Here is a 25,466-nt window from a genome sequence, read left to right as displayed (position 1 = left end):
GGCTATTTTTTCCTCATATTCCTAGGTAGGTTCTTACCTAGCTACTAGAAAAGATATTAGCGAGATCCAAGATGGCCGCAGATGCAAACCGCTGAAGCAGGTCGCCGAACAGATGCTAAAGTTTAAACTCCTGAGTTTTTCAGAGCGGCATTTTTTACCTTCAACATGCCGAAAAGAAGGGAAAAGAGCACCGGTCGGGCCTCCCTGCGCTCCGGAACACCTACCTCCGGCAATATAGAAGCGCTGTTTCGGCGATTCCAGGGCACCATGATGACGTCGGGATTGCAGTTAGAGACACCCCGTGGGAACGGAACGGAGGTGTCTCACCGAAGTCTTGAGACCACTCTGAGCCCCGACGTAAGACCTCCTCCTTTGCACCCCCGTGCAACCAGCTCCCCAGGGGTCGAGAGCCTACCGGAAGTCGGGATGAGCTCTCCCCTTGAGGCTGTGCGGAGCTACGTTGAGGAAGCCGATTCAGGCTCACAGGCTTCGCAGGAGAGCCTGAATATGGACGGGGTTGCTGTAACAACTGAAACTGGACCCACTCAGGCGGGGGGAAGTGGAGGAGAGCGGTCGAATGGTGAGCATAAACTATTGACTACACATTTACAAATTCCTAACATAGTTAAGCCCCAAGAAGTTACTTTAGATGCCCTGTGGGACCTGGTGGCAAATATGGCGAAAACAATTAATGTCCAACAAGTGCAAGTGGAGGGGAAAATGAAAGACCAAGAAAAAGAAATTACCTTAATAAAGCAAGATATTGCTGACTCCAATATATCTTTAGACACTATCAAAAATGAATTAAAATCTTCCAAACAGCTTCAAGAGACTTTAATTAAGGACAATGTAAATTTAAGAAGGAAGATTGAAACATTTGAAAATTTTTCAAGAGGCAACAATATCAGATTGATTAATTTTCCACGAATTACAACAATTACTCCGCGAGAGATGTTAAAACGATACCTGACGGAAATATTAGAAGTTCCTGAGGGTTCATTACCTCCATTTACACAGGTGTACTATCTCCCTAAGAAAAATCAAATTCAGCAACAGGAAAATAGCCAAGGACCAATAGATGTATCGGCATTATTGGAAGTATCAGATAAAGAAATGGCTACTCCTGCAACACTAGTGGCAACTTTAGCTCTAACAATGGACAAGAATTGGATTTTGAGACTTTTCTTTAAAAATAGAGTGAAAGAATTTATGGGACTCAAAATACAAATGTTCCCAGATTTAGCCAGGGACACACAAAGGCGAAGAAAAGAGTTTCTTATGTTAAAACCAGGAATAATGGCTCTTGGAGCAACTTTTTTCCTGCGTTATCCTTGTAAATGTGTTATACAATATAATTCCCAAAAATATGTTTTCTTTGAGCCTTACCAGCTGACAACTTTCCTATCTCTTTCTCGGCTTGAGAAGGAAAAGAATGGAGGAGTATAGAATAATTAAGATGTCCTTATCAGCTGTCTTGCATTATTTTCCTTAATAATATTTCTTTGTTTTTTCCATTTATAATTACATTTTGGATCTTTTGTGGACTTGAGCTGATTTAAGTTAATTGATATCTTGAATTTATAATATTGCTGTGATTTTTTTTTTTCCTGACTTAAAGCTTTCTGTACAAGTGTAATCTTGAATTGTAATTTTGAAAATTGAATAAATAAATTAAAAAAAAAAAAAAAAAAAGAAAAGATATTAGCAAGGTATGTCATTCTGGACGGATGAGAAACATAACAAAAGTATATTTATAAGCTGCAAATCCTAGAGTTCAGTGTAGTTAACAATAATAATAAAAAAAACAAAAAAACAATGTACAAACAAAGTGATATACAAATTTAAGCTGACAAAACTTTTTAAACAGAAACTCTTAAACAATTTCCTAAAATGTTGGTATGAAATAGATAAGAGTTGGTTATCAAAATACTGTACTAAATTCCTTATCCCATGTCGCAGCCTGAAAAGAGAATAATCTATGAAAATATATTTGTTCTGCTCTGAAAATATCACAAATCACAAACATGTTAAATACTGTAATTGAACTATCGAAACATCAAAATAATCATACAAATCAGAAACATTTATGGAGCTCAAATATTCCCCCAATAGCAATAGATAAATTTGCAGCAGCTGAACGGGGGAGGGAGCCATCTTGCAGCCATTGCTGCCCTGCCTCGCGCCTGCCTCATTCCAGGCAAGATTTTTGCACCGATGCCGACTCCTTCCAAAGCTCCCGGCTGCCTTCTTACTACTGGGCTGGGCGTGTGAGCACACTCCGTCCCCCAGTCCCTGCCGGGAGAACTTAAATTTGCAGCAGCTGAATGGGGGAGGGAGCCATCTTGCAGCCATTGCTGCCCTGCCTCGCACCTACCGAGACTGCCTGCCTCATTCCAGGCAAGTTTTTCGCACCGACGCTGACTCCTTCCAAATCTCCCGGCTGCCTTCTTACTGCTGGGCCGGGCGTGTGAGCGCGCTCCGCCTCCCAGTCCCTGCCAGGAGAACTTAAATTTGCAGCAGCTGAACGGCGCGCGGCCGTTCAGCGCGCTGGCTAAGGCACACGGCAAAGACGCGTGCCTTAGCACGCGCCTTTGTGAAGCGACTAAGTGGAGCGCAAAGCCACCCCTCTACCTCACGCCTCCCTCATCCAACTTCCAGACTCACCCTCTTCCAGCTTCGAGACTCCTCAGCCGACAAGGGGAGCCTCTTACTGACGACAATCTAACACTCAGCCCTGGGATACCCCACCAGCAGCTCGGATCGATTTAGCAACCATAATTCCTTTCCTCAGGACAGGACAGAGATACTGTATAGTTTACTGACCTGAAGAAATGCAGCGACTGACCCGTCCGATCCGCCACTAACAGCACAGCCATTCTCCGTGAATAGTCGCCATCCCTTCAAAGAATACCAACGCTTCGCTCCGGGTCCAACGACTCATCAGCGCCCAATGTCATCCACCAGTTCCTGCGTTTCCCTCTTCAGAAACAAGCACACACACCACCTAATCCTTCACCTTCCCCAGGACCTCTCCAAACCCAGCAGACAACAACCCACCAGCCAAACGGATAAGTGTTCTGCATGGTTATTCCACTTTTCTTTCCAGACCAAGATATCTTAAACCTTGTCCTATCTCTCACTGCATGATGACTTCCTTACACTACTACCTAACTCTATTTCTCATGTTTTACTGGGCCTGCTACAAAAGCTGGTTAACCAAGGCATTACTCTCCTCTCCTATCCCAATCCTCATTAGGCCTTGACCTACCTTCCCAGAACCCCATAGGCCTGCTCAATGCCTCATTCTTGACTGTTCTGAATGGGGCCCTTTCCAAATCCCAGTTGTCCCCCCCCCTTCGCAAACCAAAGAAACCTCACAGGAACATACGACGATCACTGAAGAAAATTACATACTCAGCCCCTATTGACGCTCCTCATTACCAAAAGATACTAGGCTTCTACTTAAACATCCGATCTATCAGGAACAAAGCCCAGCTAGTTAAAGATTGGCTAGAGGAGACCAACCCCGACTTTGTCCTCTTAACAGAAACTTGGTTGATCTCCGATAACGACATCATAATCCGTGAATGTCTACCACCTGGATTTAAAATTACCTCTCTACCCAGATCCAGGGGAAGAGGGGGAGGTCTAGCCATCATTACAAGAGATGCATTTGAGTCCACCATCTTAGCCTCAAACTCCTCATCAGATCTTGAAATTCTTTCCTGTAAACTCCAATCTGACCAACTAGAAGATAGCCTAATCATCACTCTATTTTACATCCCTCCTAAGAAATGGCCCACCGCTAAAGACAACTTCTCCGAATTCCTCCTCACTAACTCAATTACAGGTCCCTACAACCTACTGATCGGTGACCTGAACATTCACCTAGAACAAGACAAACGGAGTGACACCAAAGACCTACTATCCCTCATCACCTCTCTAGACTTCTTCATACTGGCCCCTGAAATAACCCATCACAAAGGTCACCATCTAGGCCTTGCAACATTCTCCTCCAAAGAACAACTCCACCCCAAGATTCTCTGGAAGCTAGCCACTTGGACTGACTCCCTATGGTCTGACCACCGACTATGCAACTTCCAACTTAACTGGCAAGCAAAACATCATCCACTCAACCCCAAACAGGCAAAAAGAACCAAGAAAATGATAACCACCAGAGGCCTTAACAACCTAGTGGAATTCTGGTCTCACTATAACATCTCCTCCAACCTGGACCCCGACTCATTCACGGCCGAAGCCTGGACCAGCACAAGCACTCAGATCCTAAACAAAATGGCCCCCATTAAAACAAGGAAAATGAGAATCAAAAACTCAGATGGCTGGTTTGATGCCGAATTAGGATCAGTGAAACGGGAATTACGGAAGCTAGAAAGACTATGGCTAAAATCTGGTGACAGTAAAGAGAGAACCAACTGGAGATCAAAATTAAAAGAATACAAAAAACTCATAACTACCAAATGCATTAACTTCTACGCACAAAAAAATCGGCTCCCCTAACCCCCGACATCAAAAACCTCTTCAAAATAGTCAATAACCTTTATGACACTCAGACCCTAACCCGTACTACCTCCAACTCCCCACTACCAGCAATGCCCTGGCCGACTTTTTTTAGACCAAAATCTCCAAGCTGAGTTCCATCCTATCGATCGCCATAACCAACCATTTAAATTACCCAGTCGCTCAACACCTCAATGAACCCAGGACTGATCTGTTCTGGAACACCTTTGCAATCCCTAACTGGTAACAATTCTGCAAGCTTTACTCAAAATATGCTAATTCCTACTGCATACTGGACTGTTGCCCAACTAATGTAATGAAAGTTGCCCCGTCACCTTCAAAGACAAACTACACGCCTGGATTTCTTCCCTTTTACTCTCTGGCACGTTTCCTGATGACCAAGGCCAGATCCTAATCTCTCCGATTATAAAAAACCCCAAAGAACCCATCAACCTAACATCAAACTACAGACCCATCGCCAACCTCCCCTTCTTTGCTAAATTAATGGAGGGGCTAATCAACCAAGACTTAGTGACCTATCTGGACAAATTCAGCATTCTAAATGATAACCAGTCTGGGTTTCGTCCTGGACACAGCACCGAAACCATTATAGCTTCTCTACTAGACTCCCTCCACCACCTGTTTAGCCAGGGCACAAGTGCACTAGTCCTTCAGTTTGATCTAAGTAGCGCCTTTGACCTAGTTGATCATACCATCCTCTTAGACTGTTTGGAGTCAATTGGCATCTCGGGCAATGTTTTAAAATGGTTCCAGGGTTTTCTAAGTAAACGATCATACCAAGTTTACAATGACAATATATACTCCTTCAGCTGGGTAAACGCATGTGGAGTCCCACAAAGCTCTCCCCTCTCCCCCACACTATTCAACATCTACCTGGCCGCACTTGGGAACCTATTACAAAGCTTGAAAATCAAGTTCTACATCTACGCTGACGACATTACCTTAGTTTTTCCTCTAACCATCATAATTCCTGAGATAACAAACTACCTGGCATCCATCCTAAAACAAATCGAACTATGGATGACCAATTTCAAATTAAAACTCAACTCTGAAAAAACCAAATTCTTCCTGGCGAGTCCAAACGACAAAATCAAAGATTCAACAATCTCCTTAAACGGTCAAGTCTTCCCTATCACTGATTCCATAAAATTTCTGGGAGTGACACTGGACCGCAACCTCACCCTTGAAACTCACACCGATTTACTGATCAGAAAAGGCTTCTCCGCCTTATGGAAACTGAGAACCATCAGAAAGTACTTCGATGCAACCTCATTCCGATTACTGGTACAATCCTACATCCTATGCCTACTCGACTATTGCAACATAATCTACCTGGGATCCTTCAAAAAAAACGTTCAAAGACTCCACATCATCCAAAATTCGGCAATCTGACTGATCTTTGGGCTGAATAAATGGGAACACAACTCCCTACTATCAAAAACTTCACTGGCTACCCATGGAAGCAAGAATCCAGTTCAAGCTTGCCTGTCTCTGCTTCAAATCCATTCTTGGTATGGCCCCTTTATACTTGGCTCACCATTTTCCCCTAAACTGCCCTTCCAGGCCCACCCGCAGAACCCACCTCTTCAACCACCCAACTCTAAAGGCCTGCCGATATAAAAGACACCTGAACAGAACACTTGCCTTCCAAGCAGGACATCTAAATGACTGGCTGAGCAGAATTATCTCACGCTCCTCATCCTACCTAAACTTCAGGAAATTATTAAAAACTAACCTATTCAACCGAATCATAACCTAGTCCTCTCTCCCTACCCCTGCTCCCGAAGTTCTCTTTTGCCTTACCTCTTCGCCCTGCCCACCTTACATTTGTCCATGCATATTTATTGTACCTGTACTCGCTGATTGTAACTATTCGCTGATTATCCAGCCCTCTTTATTGTAAACCACATTTGCTGATTCTTTGTTGTATCTGTATTCACTGATTGTAACTATTTGCTGATTGTCCAGCCCTTCTTTGTTGTGATCCGCCTCGAACTTCTACGGCTTTGGCGGTATATAAGAAATAAAATAATAATAGATTATTTTTCATACCCTTAAGGTCTGACATCCAAAAATTCAGTTTGGACTCAAACTTTTTGATTGAGACAGTAGACAGGCACAGGGGATAACTGACAGGGGCTCCAGAATGACACACCTATCTACTAGAAAAGATATTATTAGCAAGGTAAGAAACTAATCTTTTTCTAGTACAAATTGTCATTTTGGACGGATGGGATGTATAAAAGCAGTCCCAGAAATCTAGGGTGGGACCATTGCATTGGCTCATAACACTGAGGACCCAAGGGCGGAGTCCTCCCTTATCTTCTCTGTAAAACGTATGTAGAGTGGACCAAGTAACTGACCTACAAACTGTCTCAGCGTCTTCCGACAAAGAAGCCATGCTTCTAGTCAAATGCAACTTCACAAAGACTGGTGACTGTTTTCCACAGGCAAAACATGTTGACGAAATGGCCCTGTGGATCCATATGGAAATTGTGATATTGGATGTTGATTTCAAGCCTGACTAAGGTCTTGCTAAACCACGTTATGATTCCATGATAGAAACTGGTGTTTTACCAGTGGTCTGAGCCATAGCACTCCTTTTAGGAATCTGGCTATGTTTGGATGAGATGCCAAGAAAGCTTTATACTCTCGAGCCCTGACACAAGAAAGAGTCCTACCACTTGGACTCTGAGGGACGCCACTGTAAGAACCTTGTCAAGGCCAGCTTCAAGGAAAGCTTCCACCACCAAATCTGGAGCAAAGAATGGCTCCACCTTCACTTCCCAATGCGCCAGTGCTGAAATGTTTCCCATGCATTAGCATCAGCAGAGACCGTCATAGGCTTTTTGGCACTGAGAAGAGTAGTAATCACTTTCTCTGAGTATTCTTTGCGAGCTAACACTGTGCGCTCAAGAGCCATTCCATAAGAGCAAAGCAATCTGGATCTTCTATGACCAGTGGCCCATGAAAAACAAGGTCCAGCTGTACTCGCAGTCTGAGACTCCCTTTGAAGATGCACAGATCTGCATATCATGGTCTGCGTGGCCAAATCTGGTGCCACAAGAATAACTTTCTCTAGAGGTGTTGCAATCCTGTGGAGCATCCACCCTATCATGGACCACAGAAAAAACACATACAAAAGCTCATTCTTTGACCATGGTTGGAAGAGAGCATCTGGACATCTGCTTAAGGGCTCGGATCTTCGACTGAAGAAGTGGGGTCTGCCTTCTTGTTTCTTGCTGTTGCCATCAGATCGAACATTGGGCAACCCCAGCAACGAACAATCGATTGGAAAGTTGCAGTAGAGAGCATCCATTCTCCCGGATCCAGTGTCTGTCTGATGAGGAAATAGGCCTGGACATTGTCCACTTCTGCTACATGCACTGCTGAAGGAGCCTGAAGATGAAACTGTCTACTAGAACAGTGAGCGGGGCTTCAGACTCAGCTGCGCATTCTTAGTGCCTCCCAGGGCGAAATACATATGCCAGTGCAGTATCACTGTCTTAAAAGACTCAGACCGCTTGTCCCTCCAGACTCTTCTCCAACTTCTGCAACGACAATCAAATGGCTTGAAACGCCAAACGGTTGATCAACCACTTCTTTTGGGAAGTGGATAAACGCCCCTGGATTGGGCATCCTTTGCAGTGAGACCCCCATCCAAATAGGCTGGCTTCTGTTATCACAAATACCCATAAAGCTATTCTGAGAGGTATGCCATCGGTCCATCTGGCAGGGCTTCCAGAGTCTATGGCAGAAACATTTGCAGAGACTCCAACTGTGGCAACAAAATAGAGCGCTCTGTAGAAGGCGCATGTGAGCCCTTGCCCACGGGACCACATATATCGTGGCTGCCATGAAGCCTAGCACTCGAAGGTAGTGCCATGTGGACGGAGATGGCTTGGTCAACAAGTACATTATCTGGGTACAAAGCTTCTGTTTGCGTGCCTCTGGAAGATAGACACGACCTTCTCCCATATTAAAAATGACTCCCATCCCGTATTGAAGATGACTCCCAGGTATTCCAAGGATTGGGACAGAACCAGTTGGCTGTTTCAGAAATTCACTAGCCAACTCAGGCTCTGCAGGACTTACGACAACGTAAGCCATCGCTTGACTCGGCTTCAGAGAACAAAGGAGTTCTGATCAGCGGGTCGTCCAGGTATGGGTCCTAAAGTGATGGGCTTTGATAATAACTGGTTGAGTGGAAGGCGACAGAGGGTAGTGATCAATGGAGATCGCTCTGAGGAAAGGGATGTTACCAGTAGTGTGCCTCAAGGTTCTTTCCTTGGGCCTGTTCTTTTTAACATTTTTATAAATGATATTGTTGAAGGGCTGTTGGTAAGAATTGCCTCTTTGTGAATGATACTAAAATCTGCAATAGAGTAGACCCTCAGGATGGTATGAATAACATGAAGAAAGACCTGGCGAAGCTTGAAGAATGGTCTGAAATTTGGCAGCTAAAATTTAATGCTAAGAAATGCAAGGTCATGCATTTGGGCTGCAAAAACCCGAGGGAACGGTACAGTTTAGGGAGTGAAGAACTTATGTGCACGACAGAATAGTGGGAATTGGGTGTGACTTTATGTGATGATCTTAAGGTGGCCAAATAGGTTAAAAAGGTGACAGCGAACGTTTGAAGAATGCTAGGGTGAATAGGGAGAGGTATGGCTAGTAGGAAAAAGGAGGTATTGATGTCCCTGAATAAGACTCTGGTGAGTCCTCATTTAGAATATTCTGTACAATTCTGGAGGCCACACCTTCAAAAAGATATAAAAAGGATGGAGTCAGTCCAGAGGAAGGCTACTAAAATGGTGTGTGGTCTTCATCATAAGGCGTATAGAGATAGATTTAAAGATCTCAATCTGTATACTTTGGAGGAAAGGCAGGAGAAGAGAGATATGATAGAGTTAAATACCTACTTGATGTAAATGCACACAAATAGAGTCTTTTTCTTCTGAAAGAAAACTCTGGAATGAGACAGCATAGGATGAAGTTAAGAAGTGATAGGTTCAGGAGTAATCTAGGGAAATACTTTTTTTTTTTTTTTTACAGAAAGGGTGGTAGATGCGTAGAACAGTCTCCTGGAAGAGGTGGTAGAGACAGACTGTCTGAATTAAAGAAAGCCAGGGATAATCACGTGGGATCTTAGAGAGAGGAAGAGATAATGGTTATTGTGGATGGGCAGACTGGATGTGCCATTTGGCCTTTATCTGCCATCATTTTTCTATGAGCCTCCAGTCCTCTGAGCCATACTTTGGCACAATGAAATATAAAGAGTATCTGCCGAAGCCTGATTCGTGTTCTGGAACAGATTCTAGTGCTTGAATGTCCAAGAGACGCTACAAAGCAGTAAGAACCTTTGACTATTTTTCCAGCTAACCTGCCAGTGAGTCCGGAAACAAATCTGGAGGAAGGTAAAAGAAGTCTATCTTCTGCCTCTCCCAAATGATGTCCAGCTCCCATTTATCCGAAGATATGCAGGTCCATTACTGGTAAAACTTCTGGAGGGCTGTTTAGGAGCAGTAGTTGCCTGGGATCCGGATGCCTGAGGACGTCTGGAATTGTAAGTGTTGTCAAGGGGACTATATCCTGGGAGGAAGAGCCCAAGGATCCATGATAAAAATGGCAGGAGGGACAAAAATTACTACTATTCCCTCTTAATGTCCGGCAAGACTTGTGAAGAGGGAGAGACTTAGAGCAGTGGGCAGCAACACCGGCCATAAGATCATGCAGACCTTTCCCAAAAAGAAGCTGACCCTGGAAACATTCCAGCCCAAGGACGGATCCATAGAGGCTGGCATGCAGACACTACATAAGCGGTAAGAACTCGAATGAAATCAAAGAGGGTGTCCGCCACAATCCACACCATCCAGCACTAGCTGGGGACAGACATCCATTTCTGCAAAAGGCACTCTGCGCAATTTCGTGTAAAAGACGTATGCCGCAAAGGAGGTTGCTGTCTCCCTGAAGCCTGAAGAAGCCACTTCTATTTTTTTTTCCCAATTCTTTATTCATTTTATCATCTTACAACTACACAATTATCACATCATAAAAAATAAACACATCACTTGAATTTCTTACTATCATCCTAAATATATAAAATAATCCCTCCCCACCCACCCTTCCCTTAAATATTTCAATCAAAAATATCATATAAATATTATAAACTTATTTAATAATTAACCTTTAAAAAGAAATTTATACCATACCCCTACCCCCCTATGTATAAATATACTATCAGTGAAAAATGATGTCTAATCATTACAATAATTTGCCAATGGACCCCAGATCTTTTTAAAATTGTTATAATTCCCATTCTGCAAAGCAATTACTCTTTCCTTTTTTTTTTTTGTAAAGTATTTACTTGAAGTATATTACTAAAATTTCTCTTTATTATGTTTAGTAACTTTTTTGTCAGAACAAGTAATCCCCCTTAATGTGGGCTTGATAGAATTATTGGTTGCTTTAGTATTACTACAGCAGTAGTTTATTTCCTTATTTCCTTATGTACTTTTGTATAATGTATAATTTTGAAAATTACAATAAAAAAAAGCGATTACTCTTTCTATTTTATAAATGTGGCACAACGAATTCCACCAAAATGTATAATTAAGATTGTTATAATTTTTCCAGTTACTAGTGATATGTTGCATGGCAACTCCTGTCATTATCAATAAAAGTTTGTTATTACTTGATGATATTTGACTCTTTGTTCTCATAGACATACCGAACAGAATAGTATCATATGATAGAGCTACATGGTTTTCTAATAAACAATTTATTTGGGTCCAAATTGATTTCCAAAAAGCCATGATATAGGGACAGTAAAATAATAAATGATCTAAGGTCCCTGCTTCCAGATTTCAATGCCAGCATCTATTAGAGCTATCCAAATTTTGCAATCGAACAGGGGTCTATAATGTTCTATGTAACAAAAAAAACCAAGTTTGCCTCATAGATGCGGACAATGTACATCTCATTCTCCAAGACCAAATTCGTGGCCATTGAGATGCAGAAATTTGATGCTTAATCTCAATGCTCCAAATGTCTCTAAGACCATTCTTTGGTTTTTTTTATTCATAAATCCAGATATCACTTTATACCACTGAGCGGCTTGGGTGTCCCAAGAAATCCGCCTGAAAGCATAATAACTCCAGATATACTGATTATTGAGACTTTTCCATTCAGGGAACCACTCCTGAATAGCCTGCTTCAGTTGCAACCATTTAAAACTTTGTGATTTATTAAGACCAAATTTATGTTGCAACTGTGAAAATTCAAGCAGTTTACCATTTGAAATATCATTTAAAGTCCGTATACCTGCAATAATCCAATGCTTCCAGATGATTTTAAATCTGCCAATTTGAATCTTGGAGTTTATCCATAATGATTGATTTGTTGATTTATTTATTGGGTTAGGAGTTAAATTACTAACATATCTCAATGTTTTCCATGTATCCATCAAAATTCTGTTTTCTTTATATTTCCTAGGCATATTGATACTGAGAACATGAGGTAAATGTAAAGGAAACAAAAGTCGCCATTCTAAATACAACCAATCCGGAATATTTTTCATGAGTTCTGGGAGGACCCAATACATACCCTGGCGTAAAATATAGGCTCGATGATACCTATAAAAATTTGGAAAATTTATCCCACTCTCCGCAATTGATATTTGTAAAGATACTAAAACAATTCTAGGCATTTTACCCAGCCAAACAAATTTTGTAAGAATACCGTTTAGTTTTTTATAAAAGGACCCTTGAAAAAAAAAAACAAAAACCTGGTATCATACTCATTTGATAACAAACCACAGGCACTATCATCATTTTAATAGTTTGGACTCTCCCCCACCAAGAAAGATGTAAAGGATTCCATTGCTCACACATTTCTGTTACTTTCTTTGATAAAATGTTTTCATTCTCTTTTATTGTGTCTTCCAATGTATATTTTATCTTAATACCTAAGTATTTTAATCCATCTTCCTTCCATACAAATGAGAAAGAATCAAATAATCCTTTAGTACAATGCACATTAAGAGGAAGAATTTTTGACTTACTCCAATTTATTTTGTAACCTGAAAATTTTCCAAATGTATTAATCAGTTCTAACAAGCATGAAATGGTAGTTTCGGGATTTATCAAATAAAGCAGTATATCATCAGCATATGTTGAAACTTTGTATTCCCAATCTGTACGGGGAATACCCTGTCCCCTTTGCTTGTTGAATGGCTAATAACAAGGGTTCTAATACAGTATCAAAAAGCAAAGGAGATAATGGACAGCCTTGTCTAACCCCCCTCTGCAAAGTAAAACACTCTAAAAAATTATTATTAATACTAGTGTTTAAGCCCGTTACATTAACGGGTGCTAGAATATATGTCTGTCTGTCTGTCTTTCTTTCTTTCTTACTTTTTGTGTCTCTTCCTGCCCCTGTCTCTCTCTTCCTTTCTTTCTTTCTGTCTTTCTCCCTCCCGCTGTCTGTCCTTCTTTGTTTCTTTCTGGTTCTCTCTGGCACCTGTCTGTCTTTCTTTCTGTCTCTCTCCCTGCCTGCTGTCTTTCTGTGTGTCTGTCTTTCATTCTAATGCACAGCCTGCCTGCCTGTCTTTCTGTCTCTCCATGGCCCCCTTCTGTCTCCCTTCCCCAAAGCAAACTAAGATTGCTCCCAGGCCCCCTTTCCCTCTCCGTCCCCTCCACTTCCCTGTGCAGCCGCAGCAGCATTTCCCTCCCACCCTTCCCTGTGCAGCAGCAGCAGCACTTCCCGGCCTTCCATGTGCAGCAGCAGCATTCTCCCCCCCCACACACACACCCTTCCCTGTGCAGCAGCAGCAGCATTTCCCGGCCTTCCTTGTGCAGAAGCAGCATTTCACCCCCCCCCCCCACACTTCCCTGTGCAGCAGCAGCATTTCACGGCCTTCCCTATGCAGCAGCAGCAGCATTTCCCCAGCCTTCCCTGTGCAGCAGCAGCATTTCCCACCGCCTCCATCCCAGCCACCGTGTTTAAATTCAGAGAAAAGCGCTGCACCGTGCTACCGCTGGCTTCAGCGTCTTCTATCCACTGCGGCTAACCCTAGCGGAAACAGGAAGTAGTCAGAGAGGGCGGAGTCGCCGGCTGTGCTATGTTTCTCCGCTTTCCGATTTGTCTGGCCGCCACATACGCACCCATGCTGGCCATGGACCTACTGATCACAGATCACGGAAGCACGCAGGGAAGTGCGCATGCGCAGCTAGGGTTTTATTATATAGAATACAATCTTGCAAAAGGGGAGCTATACAATGTCTGAATCATTCATATAAATCCTGAACCTATAACAAACCACTCTAAAGCTTGATACATAAAATTCCACTCAACCCGATCAAAGGCTTTCTCTGCGTCCAAGGAGACAGAGAAAGCCGGATCATTCATGGCTTTAGTTAAATTTATCATATGAAAAGCCAATCTGGTATTATTAGAGGAATGTCTCTTAGCAACAAAACCCGTTTGGTGCATATCAATGATAAAAGGGAGAGCCTTAGCTAAGCGTAAAGCTAATGTCTTAGCTAAAAGTTTTCCATCAACATTGATGAGCGAGATAGGCCTGTAGTTTGAAACCAAAGTGGGATCTTTGTTTGGCTTTGGCAAAACGATTGTTATGTTTAAATAATTTTTATTATTCCAGCAGTAAGAAGCAAATACAAACAGTAGTACCATTCAGGAAATAACATTTTCAACAATATAATCAGTTCCCCTCCCATCCCCCCTCCCCTCCCCTCCCCTCCCCAAGAATCCATGGCCAGTCCAACAGCTGAGAGTGGGAATAAAATCTTAAGATTCAAACGTTTACTGCGAGCACACGGTATGAGGTCCTGCCAGAAGTGCTCCCACACCTGACAAAATTTGAGACCCGGGCCAAGAGTCAAGTCTCCCACCATGCGTCTCTCCAGTGTTGCGTGCACTATCATTAGGGATCTCCATTGTGCATATGACGGGGGATCACGGGAGAGCCAGTTGGTGAGGATGGCTTTTTTTTCCCATCAAAAGGGCTCTGGAGATAAATGCTGACATTTCCCTGGGTTTGGGCGAGCAAAACGATTGTTAATGATTCAGCCATAGTACCTGCAATACAACCTTTAGTTAGTTGAGACTGATATCAATTTAATAAATGCGGTAATAGGGTAATTTGAAATGATTTATAAAATTCTACTGTAAAACCATCACCACCTGGAGCAGATCCAACTCTAAAAGACCTCAATGCTGTTTCTAATTCTTTAAGTGATATAGGCTCTTCCAAACTTCTTTTTTATATGTTCAGGAACCTTCGGTCCAATAATTAAATTCAAAAATTCAAAACCATCTTTTCCCCTATCTTCATAAGGCTCAGAAGAATATAGGTCTTTATAAAAATTTAAAAATTGATTTAAAATATTTCCAATTTTATTATGTCTCTCTCCATTCTCATCCTTAATTGCAATAATTTTTGTTCTTCTTTTCTTTGCTTTAAGATAATTTGCCAATAATCTTCCCGCCTTATTGGAGCTTCCATAATACAGAGTTTGTTGGGAAAACAAATCCTTCCTTACAAATTTCGAAGATATCTCATTATATTTACCTTATGTTAGCCTTAACAAATGGATGGAACTCGTGGAGTTAAAGATGGATCAGATGTAAAAATGAACGGAGACAAATGAAAATATGATACAGCAATGTGAAAATATGATACAGCAATGTAAAACTGATAAGAAAATAATCGATAATCTGTCAAGAGACTTGGAATACTGCATTTATAGAAGTAAAAGGAATAATTTGAGGATTATTGGGATTCCTGAGGAAGTAGAAAAAAATGATTCAATTACATTTTTAGAAAATTTCCTTCCTAAGATTCTGCCCTTAAAAACGAAATTTCCACTTGAATTTGAAAGGGCACATAGAATCCCTGCAAGGAGATCTAATCAACAACAGGGACCACGTCCTCTAATTTTTCGACTTTTAAGACATCAGCAGGTGATGGAAATTATTAAACTAGCAAAGGAAAATAAAAATCTCAGATGTCAGGATTCAAGAATACATATAGTACCTGCTTTTGCCAGGAATACTGCGAACAAGAGGAAACAGCTGTTGGAAATGCGCCCGAAACTTAGAGCCACTTCTATTTTTAAAAAAACAAACATTTTTTAATATCCACTCTGCGATCCCTAGAGTCCTCAAACACTACTCCTCCATCACTAGGAAAGTCGGTGTGCTGGGTATCCTGCACCACTGCGAAATCCACCTTAGGTTGCTCAAACTGTTGAAAAGCAGGAGCCAGCGGATAAAGCTTAGGCATAGCTTGAGAGAACCAGAAAGAGCAGCCTGCGCATCTTATTGTTCTGTAACCAGACCAAAAAGGTTATGGATGAGATGGAAAAAAGAACACAGCACATTAGAACAGTCCATGATCAAACACTTGTCCAGGTTCACCACTGGACAAGAAAAGAGGTGGTTCCAATTTGTTTGCTCTTTCAGAACCTCAGCAATAAAATGGTGGACAAAGCCATGCTTAAAAGGTCTGCTGACTGAGGAGTCCTCACCCAAATCCGGACTCTCAGGGTGATCGTGTTGACAAGACTCAGCAAGAGTATCAGCCAGATCCAAAATAAAAACAATGTCGGAACACACAGAAATATACGGTGCTTCTGAGCAACAATGCCAAATAAAGGGTTAAGCGAAAAAATAAAAGATGCAGAGCACGGATTGCTTGCAGAAATCAAAAACTACAGGGGGCTCTAACTCTCTCTCTAAGGTGGGAGGAGCATGAGCTCAAATAAGTGTTTGGATTTCTGCAACTACCAGATTGTGGGAAAGGACTGAACATCTAGTGTACTGAATCCAGAAGAGACGTAACAGAACTTTCATTGGAACTTAAGACTTATCAATATACCGTATTTTTCGTTCCATAAGACGCATCTGACCATATGATGCACCCTAAATTTAGAGGAGGAAAACAAGAAAAAAACTATTCTGAACCAAATTCTCCCTGCCAGGCTCTGCACCCAACCTCACACTCCTTGCCAAGCTCTGCACCCTGTCCACCCTCCCTGCCAGGCTTTGTACTATGTCCCCCCCTAGTGGTCTAGTGGCAGGCAGGGACAGGGCACTGATGCCAAGGCAAATGACTTTTTAAAATATACAATGTCACCTCAGTAACAACTACAGAAAAATAGACAAATATAGTGCAAAATATACACAGCAGATATAAATTCTCAAAACTGACATTTTGATCACTAAATTGAAAATGAAATCATTTTTCCTACCTTTGGTTGTCTGGTGACGTCTTTCTTTCCTTAGGCCCAACAATTGTCCCTTCCTCCCTCCCTCCTTCCTACGACACCCTTCATGCCTTCCAGCCTTTGTCCTCTTCCTCCCCCCCCCTTGTTGTCTGGTAATTTCTTTCTTTCCTTCCTTACTCAAGCCCAACAATTGTCCCTTCCTCCTTCCTTTCCTCCTATGTTCCCCTCACTGCCTTTCAGCCTTTGTCCTCTTCCTCCGCCCATTGGTGATTTCTTTCTTTCTTTCCTTCCTGAGGCCCAACAATTGTCTCTTCCTCTCTCTCTCCTATATTCCCCTCACTGCCTTCCAGTCTTTGTCCTCTTCCCCCCCTCACACTCAGGCCTAACAATTGTCCCTTCCTCTCTCTCTCCTATGTTCCCCTCACTGCCTTCCAGCCTTTGTCTTCTTCCCCCCCCCCAATCAGGCCCAACAATTGTCCCTTCCTCTCTCTCTCCTATGTTCCCCTCACTGCATTCCAGCCTTTGTCCTCTCCCCTCCCCCCCCAACTTAGGCCCAACAATTACCGGGATCCCTCCCTCCCTCGTTTCCCTCACTACCTTCCAGACTTTGCCTCTTCTGCCCCCCCCAAGCCCGCCCACTGAATTTAAATACCTCCCGCTGTGAGGATACGTCAACGAAGCAGCAGTGGCGAGGGTGGGGGGGGTTGGACTCCTGGCTCAGCAGCGGATCGAGGGACAAGCAGGGAGCCGGCCCAGATCGAATTGCTGGGGAGGGTCAGGCGGGTGCAGCGATTGCATGCCGCCGGCCCATAAGCCTTACCCCCAACGTCAGGACCAAGCTTTACACACTCCTGCTTGGGCCTGCACCATTTTTTGAATGGCTGACGGCAGATTTTGCAGGACTCGCAGGGCCAGGCAGGAACACGGAAAGCTCGTGCTCTGCGCTCCTGACTCGTGTGCTTGCTGCCCGGAAATAGTATGAGGTCGTCGAGGGAGGGAGGGAAGAATTAAAAAAGGTACGGGTTAAAAAAAAAAATAAAAATACAAAGGGGGGGGGGGTATGATTAAAAAGGTATGGGGGGCTGTGATTAAAAAGGTATTTTTTTTAAAAAGGTTATGGGGTATGATTTAAAAGGTACAGGGGGTGCAGTAGGGTCTTGAATTCCCTCTCCTCTTAAATGGGGGGTGGGGGGCACTGGAAAAGGGGGGTGGAAGGAGAGAAGAGATGGGCCTCTAGTGTTTCTTATGATGGATCAAACTTTGTATGGGCCAGTTCCTGATTCCAGAGAGGGTTGGCTGGGTTGGGAACTTATTGCGATTGTTGGTCTGCTGGGGAGGGCTGGGACTTGTTATATATACAAGATGGACGAGCTATAAATGCCTTGCACGGTTGTGTGGTATTACTCTAGCTTCCTTTTCACATTGTCATGTATGTTTGTTAATAAAAAAAAGATTTGATACTAAAAGGTATGGGTTTTTAAAAAGGTACGGGGGAGGGTGTAAAAAATTGTTAGTCGGCTGGGATGGATCCCTCCTGTCCCGGCCTACCATTAGACTACCAGAGGGGGGGCAGGGTACAGGGCCTGGCAGGGAGCCATATCTGAAGTCCTTACATCCCAAGGGATGCTGTGAGGTTTTACGATGAATGTCCTAATCTGGGAGCTCAGCTTGCTGGGGTGAGAGAGCATGGGTGAGATATGGTAGGGTGGGTTGGGGATGGGGGGGTCCGTCAACTCTGGCCTTGTTTGCCAGGAGTAGAATTGAGAGGGGGGTCAGTTACTGTTATTTTTTTCCTATTAATGCTTGATATAGTATCGAATACGATGCCTCATTGTATGTGATGTGAACACAATGTGTCCCATTGTGTGCTTATTCTGTTGTTTCCATCAATAAAAATTGTTTGAACCTATGACCCTGTAGCAAAGGCTGCAGGAAACTAGACTGGCTTTCCAGGGGTGAGTACTGGCAGATGACCATAGAGGGAGGGGCTAGAATTTGATTTTGAGTTCCCTGCAGGCTGAAAGAGATACAAACCCTATTGTGAAGATTCAAGAGGTTATTGTACAACGCTCCCCCTTTAAAAAAAAAGTGTTATATACTATAAAACTATTTGGATAACTGTCTAATTTGTAAAAGGAAGATGTTTGCTTAACTACTCCAAATCAAAAGGCAATGCAGACAACTAGAAAGAAAATGGAGAAAAAGTAGCCAAGATTCCACAAAAAAGCATGGAGAACACTACACCAAAAATACAAACAAAAGCAGAAAGAAAAAAGAAAGACATACTACACAAAGCAAATAGGAGAAGGATCCCAAGACACAAAAAAGCTATTCCATTTACTAAAAGAACTCAAAGACACCACACCATATCTAAACAATAACTCCCCCCCCCTCCCTCAGCCACATTCTTCAAAAATAAGATCGTAAATATCAGAGCCACGTTTAATGGTACACCTACTCACCTAGAAGAGATCTCAACTCCCCCCCACAGAGAAAAAATCAGTAGCAGCAGACAGAACCTGGTCCCACTTCTCACCTATACACTGGTCAGACCTTAACAAACTAAACAACAAATACAGTCACGCAGCCTGTGACCTTAACCACTGCCCACCATACCTATTAAAAACCTCCAGTACGCTATTCCGCACTCTACTCCTACAATGGATACAAATTCTTACAGATGGCCAGTTCCCACAAGACCTCAGCAAAATCATCGTAACTCCGATCCTAAAAGACCCCAAAGGAACAACAGACCAACCAACCATCCAACTACAGACCCATAGCCTCAATCCCACATTACGTTAAGCTAATTGAAGGCCTCGTAGCTAAAGCCCTAAACGTATACCTAGAAAACCACAACCTACTCCACCCCACACAGTCTGGCTTCAGAACCAACTACAGCACTGAGACCCTACTAGGAACACTCATGGACATCGCAAGACAACATCTCAGCACAGGCAAAAAAATGCTGATCATACAACTAGACTTCTCCGCAGCCTTTAATCTAGTAGACCACGACATCCTTTTACAAACTCTAGACTCAATAGGAATTACAGGAAAGGTACTAACATGGTTCAAAGGATTCCTACAAACCAGAACTTTGAGTCAAAACAAAAAAAAAAAAAAAATCAGAACCATGGTCCAACCCATGTGGAGTTCCCCTAGGATCACCCCTGTCTCCCACACTCTTCAACCTATACATTGCCTCCCTAAGCTCCTACCTAGACAAACTAGGCATTACCTCCTACAGCTACGCAGATGACATCACCATACTCCTCCCCTTCGATCAACTTGAGCCCTCCATGGTAGGCACAATACAGAACACTTGAAACAGTAACAACATGGATGAAAAAACACAAACTAAAACTTAACCCTGACAAAACAAACTTCATCCTCCTAGAAAACAGCAAAGCCCCAACCTTGACTAACCTAGTAATAAACTCGATCTCATACCCCATTCAACTCATGCTAAAACTCCTCAGAGTACTGATAGACAGAGGATATACCATGCAACCACAAATCAACAAAATGCAAAATAAAAAAATAATAATTTGCAACTATGAGAAACCTAAGACAAGTCCAAAAATTATTTGGCAGAAAACAATTCAAACTTGTGGTTCAATCACTGATCCTTGGCCTAATAGACTACTGCAACATACTATATCTCCCCTGCCCAGCAACCACGATAAAACAACTTCAAACAATACAAAACACAGCCCTTAGAATGATCTACTCACTGGAAAAAATACAACCACATCACAGAGGCATACCACGACTCACACTGGCTCCCAATGCAATCCAGAGTGCACTTCAAATTCCACTGCCTACTATTTAAAGCTATAAACAGAGACAGCCCTACCTACTGGAACAATAGACCAACTCAATCTATCTCAACCAGACACAGGAGAACCCACACAATATTCACACACCCGCCAACCAAAACTGTCAAACGAAGAAAAATATATGACAACCTACTGGCCACCAGAGTAGCGAAGCTGGACCGACAACTCACCAATCTGCTGACTTCAACCACAGACTACAAAACCTTCAAAAAAGAAACAAAAACCCTACTCTTCAAAAAATACATAAAAACAATATAACACAATCAAACATACTCTGAACTCCTCCTGCGATACCAACTACTCCTTAGCAAACCAGAAAATGTTCAAATTATTCCCCAAGTACTTCTTAATATCTTAACAATTCTAATATAATCCGCCTTGAACTGCCAAGGCAAAGGCGGAATAGAAATCACTAATGTAATGTAATTTCATATATCACACTATATGCTTTTAACTATGTGTCCTATTATTTATTTTTGGGGAATCTGTGAGAACCAATACAATCTGTGGAAAATAAATGGTTCTAAAAATATATACTAAGAATAAATTAAGATATGCCCTTCAAAATTATATTTAATCTGGCCCTTGTGCACTCACCTTATTGCCATCATACTTCTTCATGCCTGATCTAGTCTCTCGCTCTTGTGACTTTGGAGTACTCCTTGAATCTCCTCTCAAATCTTTTTCTTGCTGAGATGAGCTTCTCCCACTGCTTCTTTTAGAAACTGAACCAATATTCTGTTTTGACCTATTGCCACTACTCTCTGTTGGGCTGGCTCTCCTAGAAGTAGGCCTTGGTGATCCAAAATCCCTTAAAATGGGTTTCTTCTCTGATGCAGGTATTTTTCTCATGTCAGATTTTGAGGAGGATTTTTGTTCACCAATTTTAGCAGAGGAAGTTTCATTCTTTTGAGGTGTGGAACTAGCTTTATCACCAGAAGCAACTACTTTCTTTGTTTCATCAGCTACAGTTGCCACTGTTTCACTTTTATCTTGAACTAGTTCCTCCTTTTGATACTGCTCGGGTACTGAATTCTCAGGGTTCTTTTCAGATGTATTTTCACCAGATTTTGTTTGAGGATTATCAATGTTAGATGGTAGTTTCCCTGGATTACTCATTTCTTGAACCTTCAGCTTATTAGTTTCTATCAAACTGCTTTCTGCGTTCTGTAGTTTACTATCCAAAATCTCCAATTTACTACTGAGAGATTTGTCCTCCAGCTCTCCTGAGACTGAAATGACAACAGAATCAGGTGACACTTCTCCAGGTAGAACCTTCACTGTTGCTTCCTCTGGTTTTGAGTCAGGATTAGTGAGAGAGTTTGATGATTCCCCCTGTAAATTTTCTTCCTCAAGCTTTGTTACTATTGTTTCTGTCTCTGTAGATTCCTTTAATTTTGCTTCAGATTTATCTTGAATGATTTCTTCTGGTTTCACTATGGACAATTCACCTGTAGCTTGTCCAGTACCACAAACATTAGTGCCACCTTTCACTAGTTTTGTAAGTGAAATGGGACCTCCTTTTTCAGACTCTGGTCTGGAAATGCTTGTCTTTGCACTCGTATCATTGGTTCTTACATTTGAGATGACACCTGTTTCTTTTCTTTCTGTGCTGGATGCTTTCACCTTACCATCAACTTTTTGAGTTTCTTGTCTCTTTCCCACATCAGCACTAGAAGAATTAAAAGACAAAAACAATTCAAAACATTAAACACATTCAAAAATGTATAGTGTAAAGCAACAATACTATTATATTCTATAACAGTGCCTCTCAAACTGTGTGCCCTGAAGAGATTCTGGTGTGCCATGAGAGATTCCAGAATTTTATTTTATTTTTAAAAAATTCCCTTCATAAGTATACAATAGAATAGATCACATGTACGTCATATACACAAGTGTCTGTCAATGTTATGAGCGTCTGTGTGCATAAGGATACAGCTGCCCAGACAAGCATCATTCTTTTATTTTTTTATACAGTAGTAATCCTAACTTTAGGAAGCAATCAATGCTTTGTTACTGTTTGGATCTTCTTATTATTGCAAACTTGGATTTTCAGCTCCGTCAAATTAAATCGAAAAAGAGAATGATTGCAGATGGTGGATGATAAAACGTGTGTTTGCTTGTCAAGCTGTGTTTTGAGTTATTTGCACTCAAAAACAAGCACATGCATTGCATTGATTAGCAATTCTATTCTAACTAGTTTCACCGTTGTTACAATTACCCATACATAGCATAAAGCACAGTTACTTACCGTAACAGGTGTTATCCAGGGACAGCAGGCAGATATTCTTTACGCATGGGTGACGTCACCGACGGAGCCCACGGTACGGACCTTTTTACTAGAAAGTTCTAGTTGGCCGCACCGCGCGTGTGCCTTCCCGCCCGACGGAGGAGTGCGTGGTCCCCAGTTAGTATAAGCCAGCTAAGAAGCCAACCCGGGGAGGAGGGTGGGACGTAAGAATATCTGCCTGCTGTCCCTGGATAACACCTGTTACGGTAAGTAACTGTGCTTTATCCCAGGACAAGCAGGCAGCATATTCTTTACGCATGGGTGACCTCCAAGCTAACAAAGAGGGAGGAGGGATGGTTGGCCATTAGGAAAATAAATTCTGAAGTACAGATTGGCCGAAGTGCCCATCCCGTCTGGAGAAAGCATCCAGACAGTAGTGAGTAGTGAATGTGTGAACTGAGGACCAGGTGGCCGCCTTGCAGATTTCCTCAATGGGTGTGGAACGGAGGAAAGCAACAGAAGCGGCCATAGCTCTTACCCTGTGGGCCGTGACAGCACCGTCTAGTGACAGACCGGCCCGAGCGTAACAGAACGCGATGCAAGCTGCAAGCCAGTTGGATAGCGTCCGTTTAGAGACCGGTCGACCCAAACGATTCGGGTCGAAGGTCAGGAAGAGCTGAGGGGACAAGCGGTGAGCCCTTGTACGATCGAGATAGTAAGCCAGGGCACGCTTGCAGTCAAGACTGTGCAATGCCTGTTCTCCGGGATGTGAATGAGGTTTCGGGAAGAACACAGGCAAAACAATGGACTGGTTGAGGTGAAAAGCAGAGACCACCTTTGGAAGGAACTTTGGATGGGTGCGCAGAACCACCTTGTCATGGTGAAAAATAGTGAACGGTGGATCGGCAACCAGTGCATGAAGCTCACTAACCCTCCTGGCAGAGGTGATGGCAATGAGGAAAAGAACCTTCCATGTCAGAAATTTGAGCGAAGTTGTGGCAAGTGGCTCAAAGGGAGGTTTCATGAGGGCAGACAAAACCACATTCAGGTCCCAGACGACCGGAGGAGGCTTCAGAGGTGGTTTGATGTTGAAGAGGCCCCTCATGAATCGGGAAACCAGAGAGTGAGCCGTGAGAGGTTTTCCTAGGACAGGCTCATGAAATGCCGTGATGGCACTGAGATGGACTCTGATTGAGGTAGACTTGAGGCCTGCGTTGGACAGGGAGAGTAAGTAGTCCAGAACAGTTTCCACCGCTAAGGAGGTGGGATTGTGATGATGACGGAGGCACCAAGAGGAGAACCTGGTCCACTTCTGATGGTAACATTGGAGGGTGGCCGGTTTCCTGGAAGCGTCCAAAATGAGACGGACAGGCTGAGACAGATTTCCTGAAGAGGTCAGCCCGAGAGAAACCAAGCTGTCAGGTGGAGGGAAGACAGATTGGGATGTAGTAGAGACTGATGTTGCTGTGTAAGTAGAGTAGGAAACACAGGTAGAGGAATGGGCTCCCTGGAGCTGAGTTGAAGTAGAAGGGAGAACCAGTGTTGACGAGGCCACCGGGGAGCTATGAGGATCATGGTGGCTCCGTCCCTGCGGAGTTTGGATAAAGTCCGCAACATCAGAGGTAGAGGAGGAAAGGCATAGAGGAACCGATCCGTCCAGTCGAGAAGGAATGCATCCGGGGCCAGACGATGAGGAGAGAAGAGTCTGGAGCAGAACTGGGGCAGCTGATGGTTGTGAGGAGCTGCGAATAGGTCCATCTGCGGAGTGCCCCAGCGAGCAAAGATGGAGTGGAGCGTGGGAGGATCCAAAGTCCACTCGTGAGGTTGAAGGATGCGGCTGAGATTGTCGGCCAGGGAGTTCTGTTCGCCCTGGATGTAGACAGCCTTGAGGAAGAGACTGCGGGCCGTGGCCCAGGTCCAAATGCGAAGAGCCTCCTGACAAAGGAGGCGAGATCCGGTGCCGCCCTGTTTGTTGATGTAGTACATGGCAACTTGGTTGTCCGTGCACAGAAGCAGAACCTGAGGGCAAAGAAGGTGCTGGAAGGCCTTGAGAGCATAGAACATGGCTCGGAGTTCCAGGAAATTGATGTGATGGAGACGCTCCTGCGGGGTCCAAAGACCTTGGGTGCGTAGGTCTCCCAGGTGAGCTCCCCATGCATAAGGGGAGGCATCCGTGGTGATGATCATGGAATGCGGGGGCAGATGAAAAAGAAGGCCCCCGGAAAGATTTGAGGAGTTCAACCACCATTGTAGAGATCGCTGAAGAGACGATGTCACAGAGATGGGATGAGAAAGAAGATTCGAGGTCTGTGACCACTGGTTGGCCAGAGTCCATTGAGGTGTTCTGAGGTGGAGTCGTGCCAGGGGAAGCACATGCACCGTCGAGGCCATGTGGCCCAGGAGGACCATCATTTGTCTGGCAGAAATGGAGTGATGAAGGAGCACCCGACGACACAGGCGGAGCAGAGTTCGCTGACGATCGGAGGGGAGAAACGCCCTCATTAGTGTGGTGTCGAGAACCGCTCCGATGAACTGAAGTCGCTGTGTGGGAAGCAGATGCGACTTGGGGTAGTTGATCTCGAACCCCAGAAGATGGAGGAGAGAGAT

General features: G+C 43.4%; 1 protein-coding gene across 4 annotated transcripts in view; it reads right to left on the bottom strand.

Moving 5' to 3' along the window:
- ZNF638 (zinc finger protein 638) overlaps window positions 1–25,466 on the bottom strand; it is a 570,425-nt gene that overhangs the window by 90,992 nt on the left and 453,967 nt on the right. For all 4 annotated transcript variants that reach the window (XM_033953374.1, XM_033953362.1, XM_033953382.1 and 1 more), the window contains exon 19: window positions 21,227–22,301. In XM_033953374.1, coding sequence (XP_033809265.1) covers window positions 21,227–22,301 — 1,075 coding nt within the window. The remainder of the gene's footprint in view (window positions 1–21,226; window positions 22,302–25,466) is intronic.

This window comes from Geotrypetes seraphini, chromosome 1 (assembly GCF_902459505.1).
Source record: "Geotrypetes seraphini chromosome 1, aGeoSer1.1, whole genome shotgun sequence".
In the NCBI taxonomy this organism is placed as follows: domain Eukaryota; kingdom Metazoa; phylum Chordata; class Amphibia; order Gymnophiona; family Dermophiidae; genus Geotrypetes; species Geotrypetes seraphini.
Note: the sequence above shows the minus strand (reverse complement) of the source record. Positions and strands in the feature narration are given on the sequence as shown.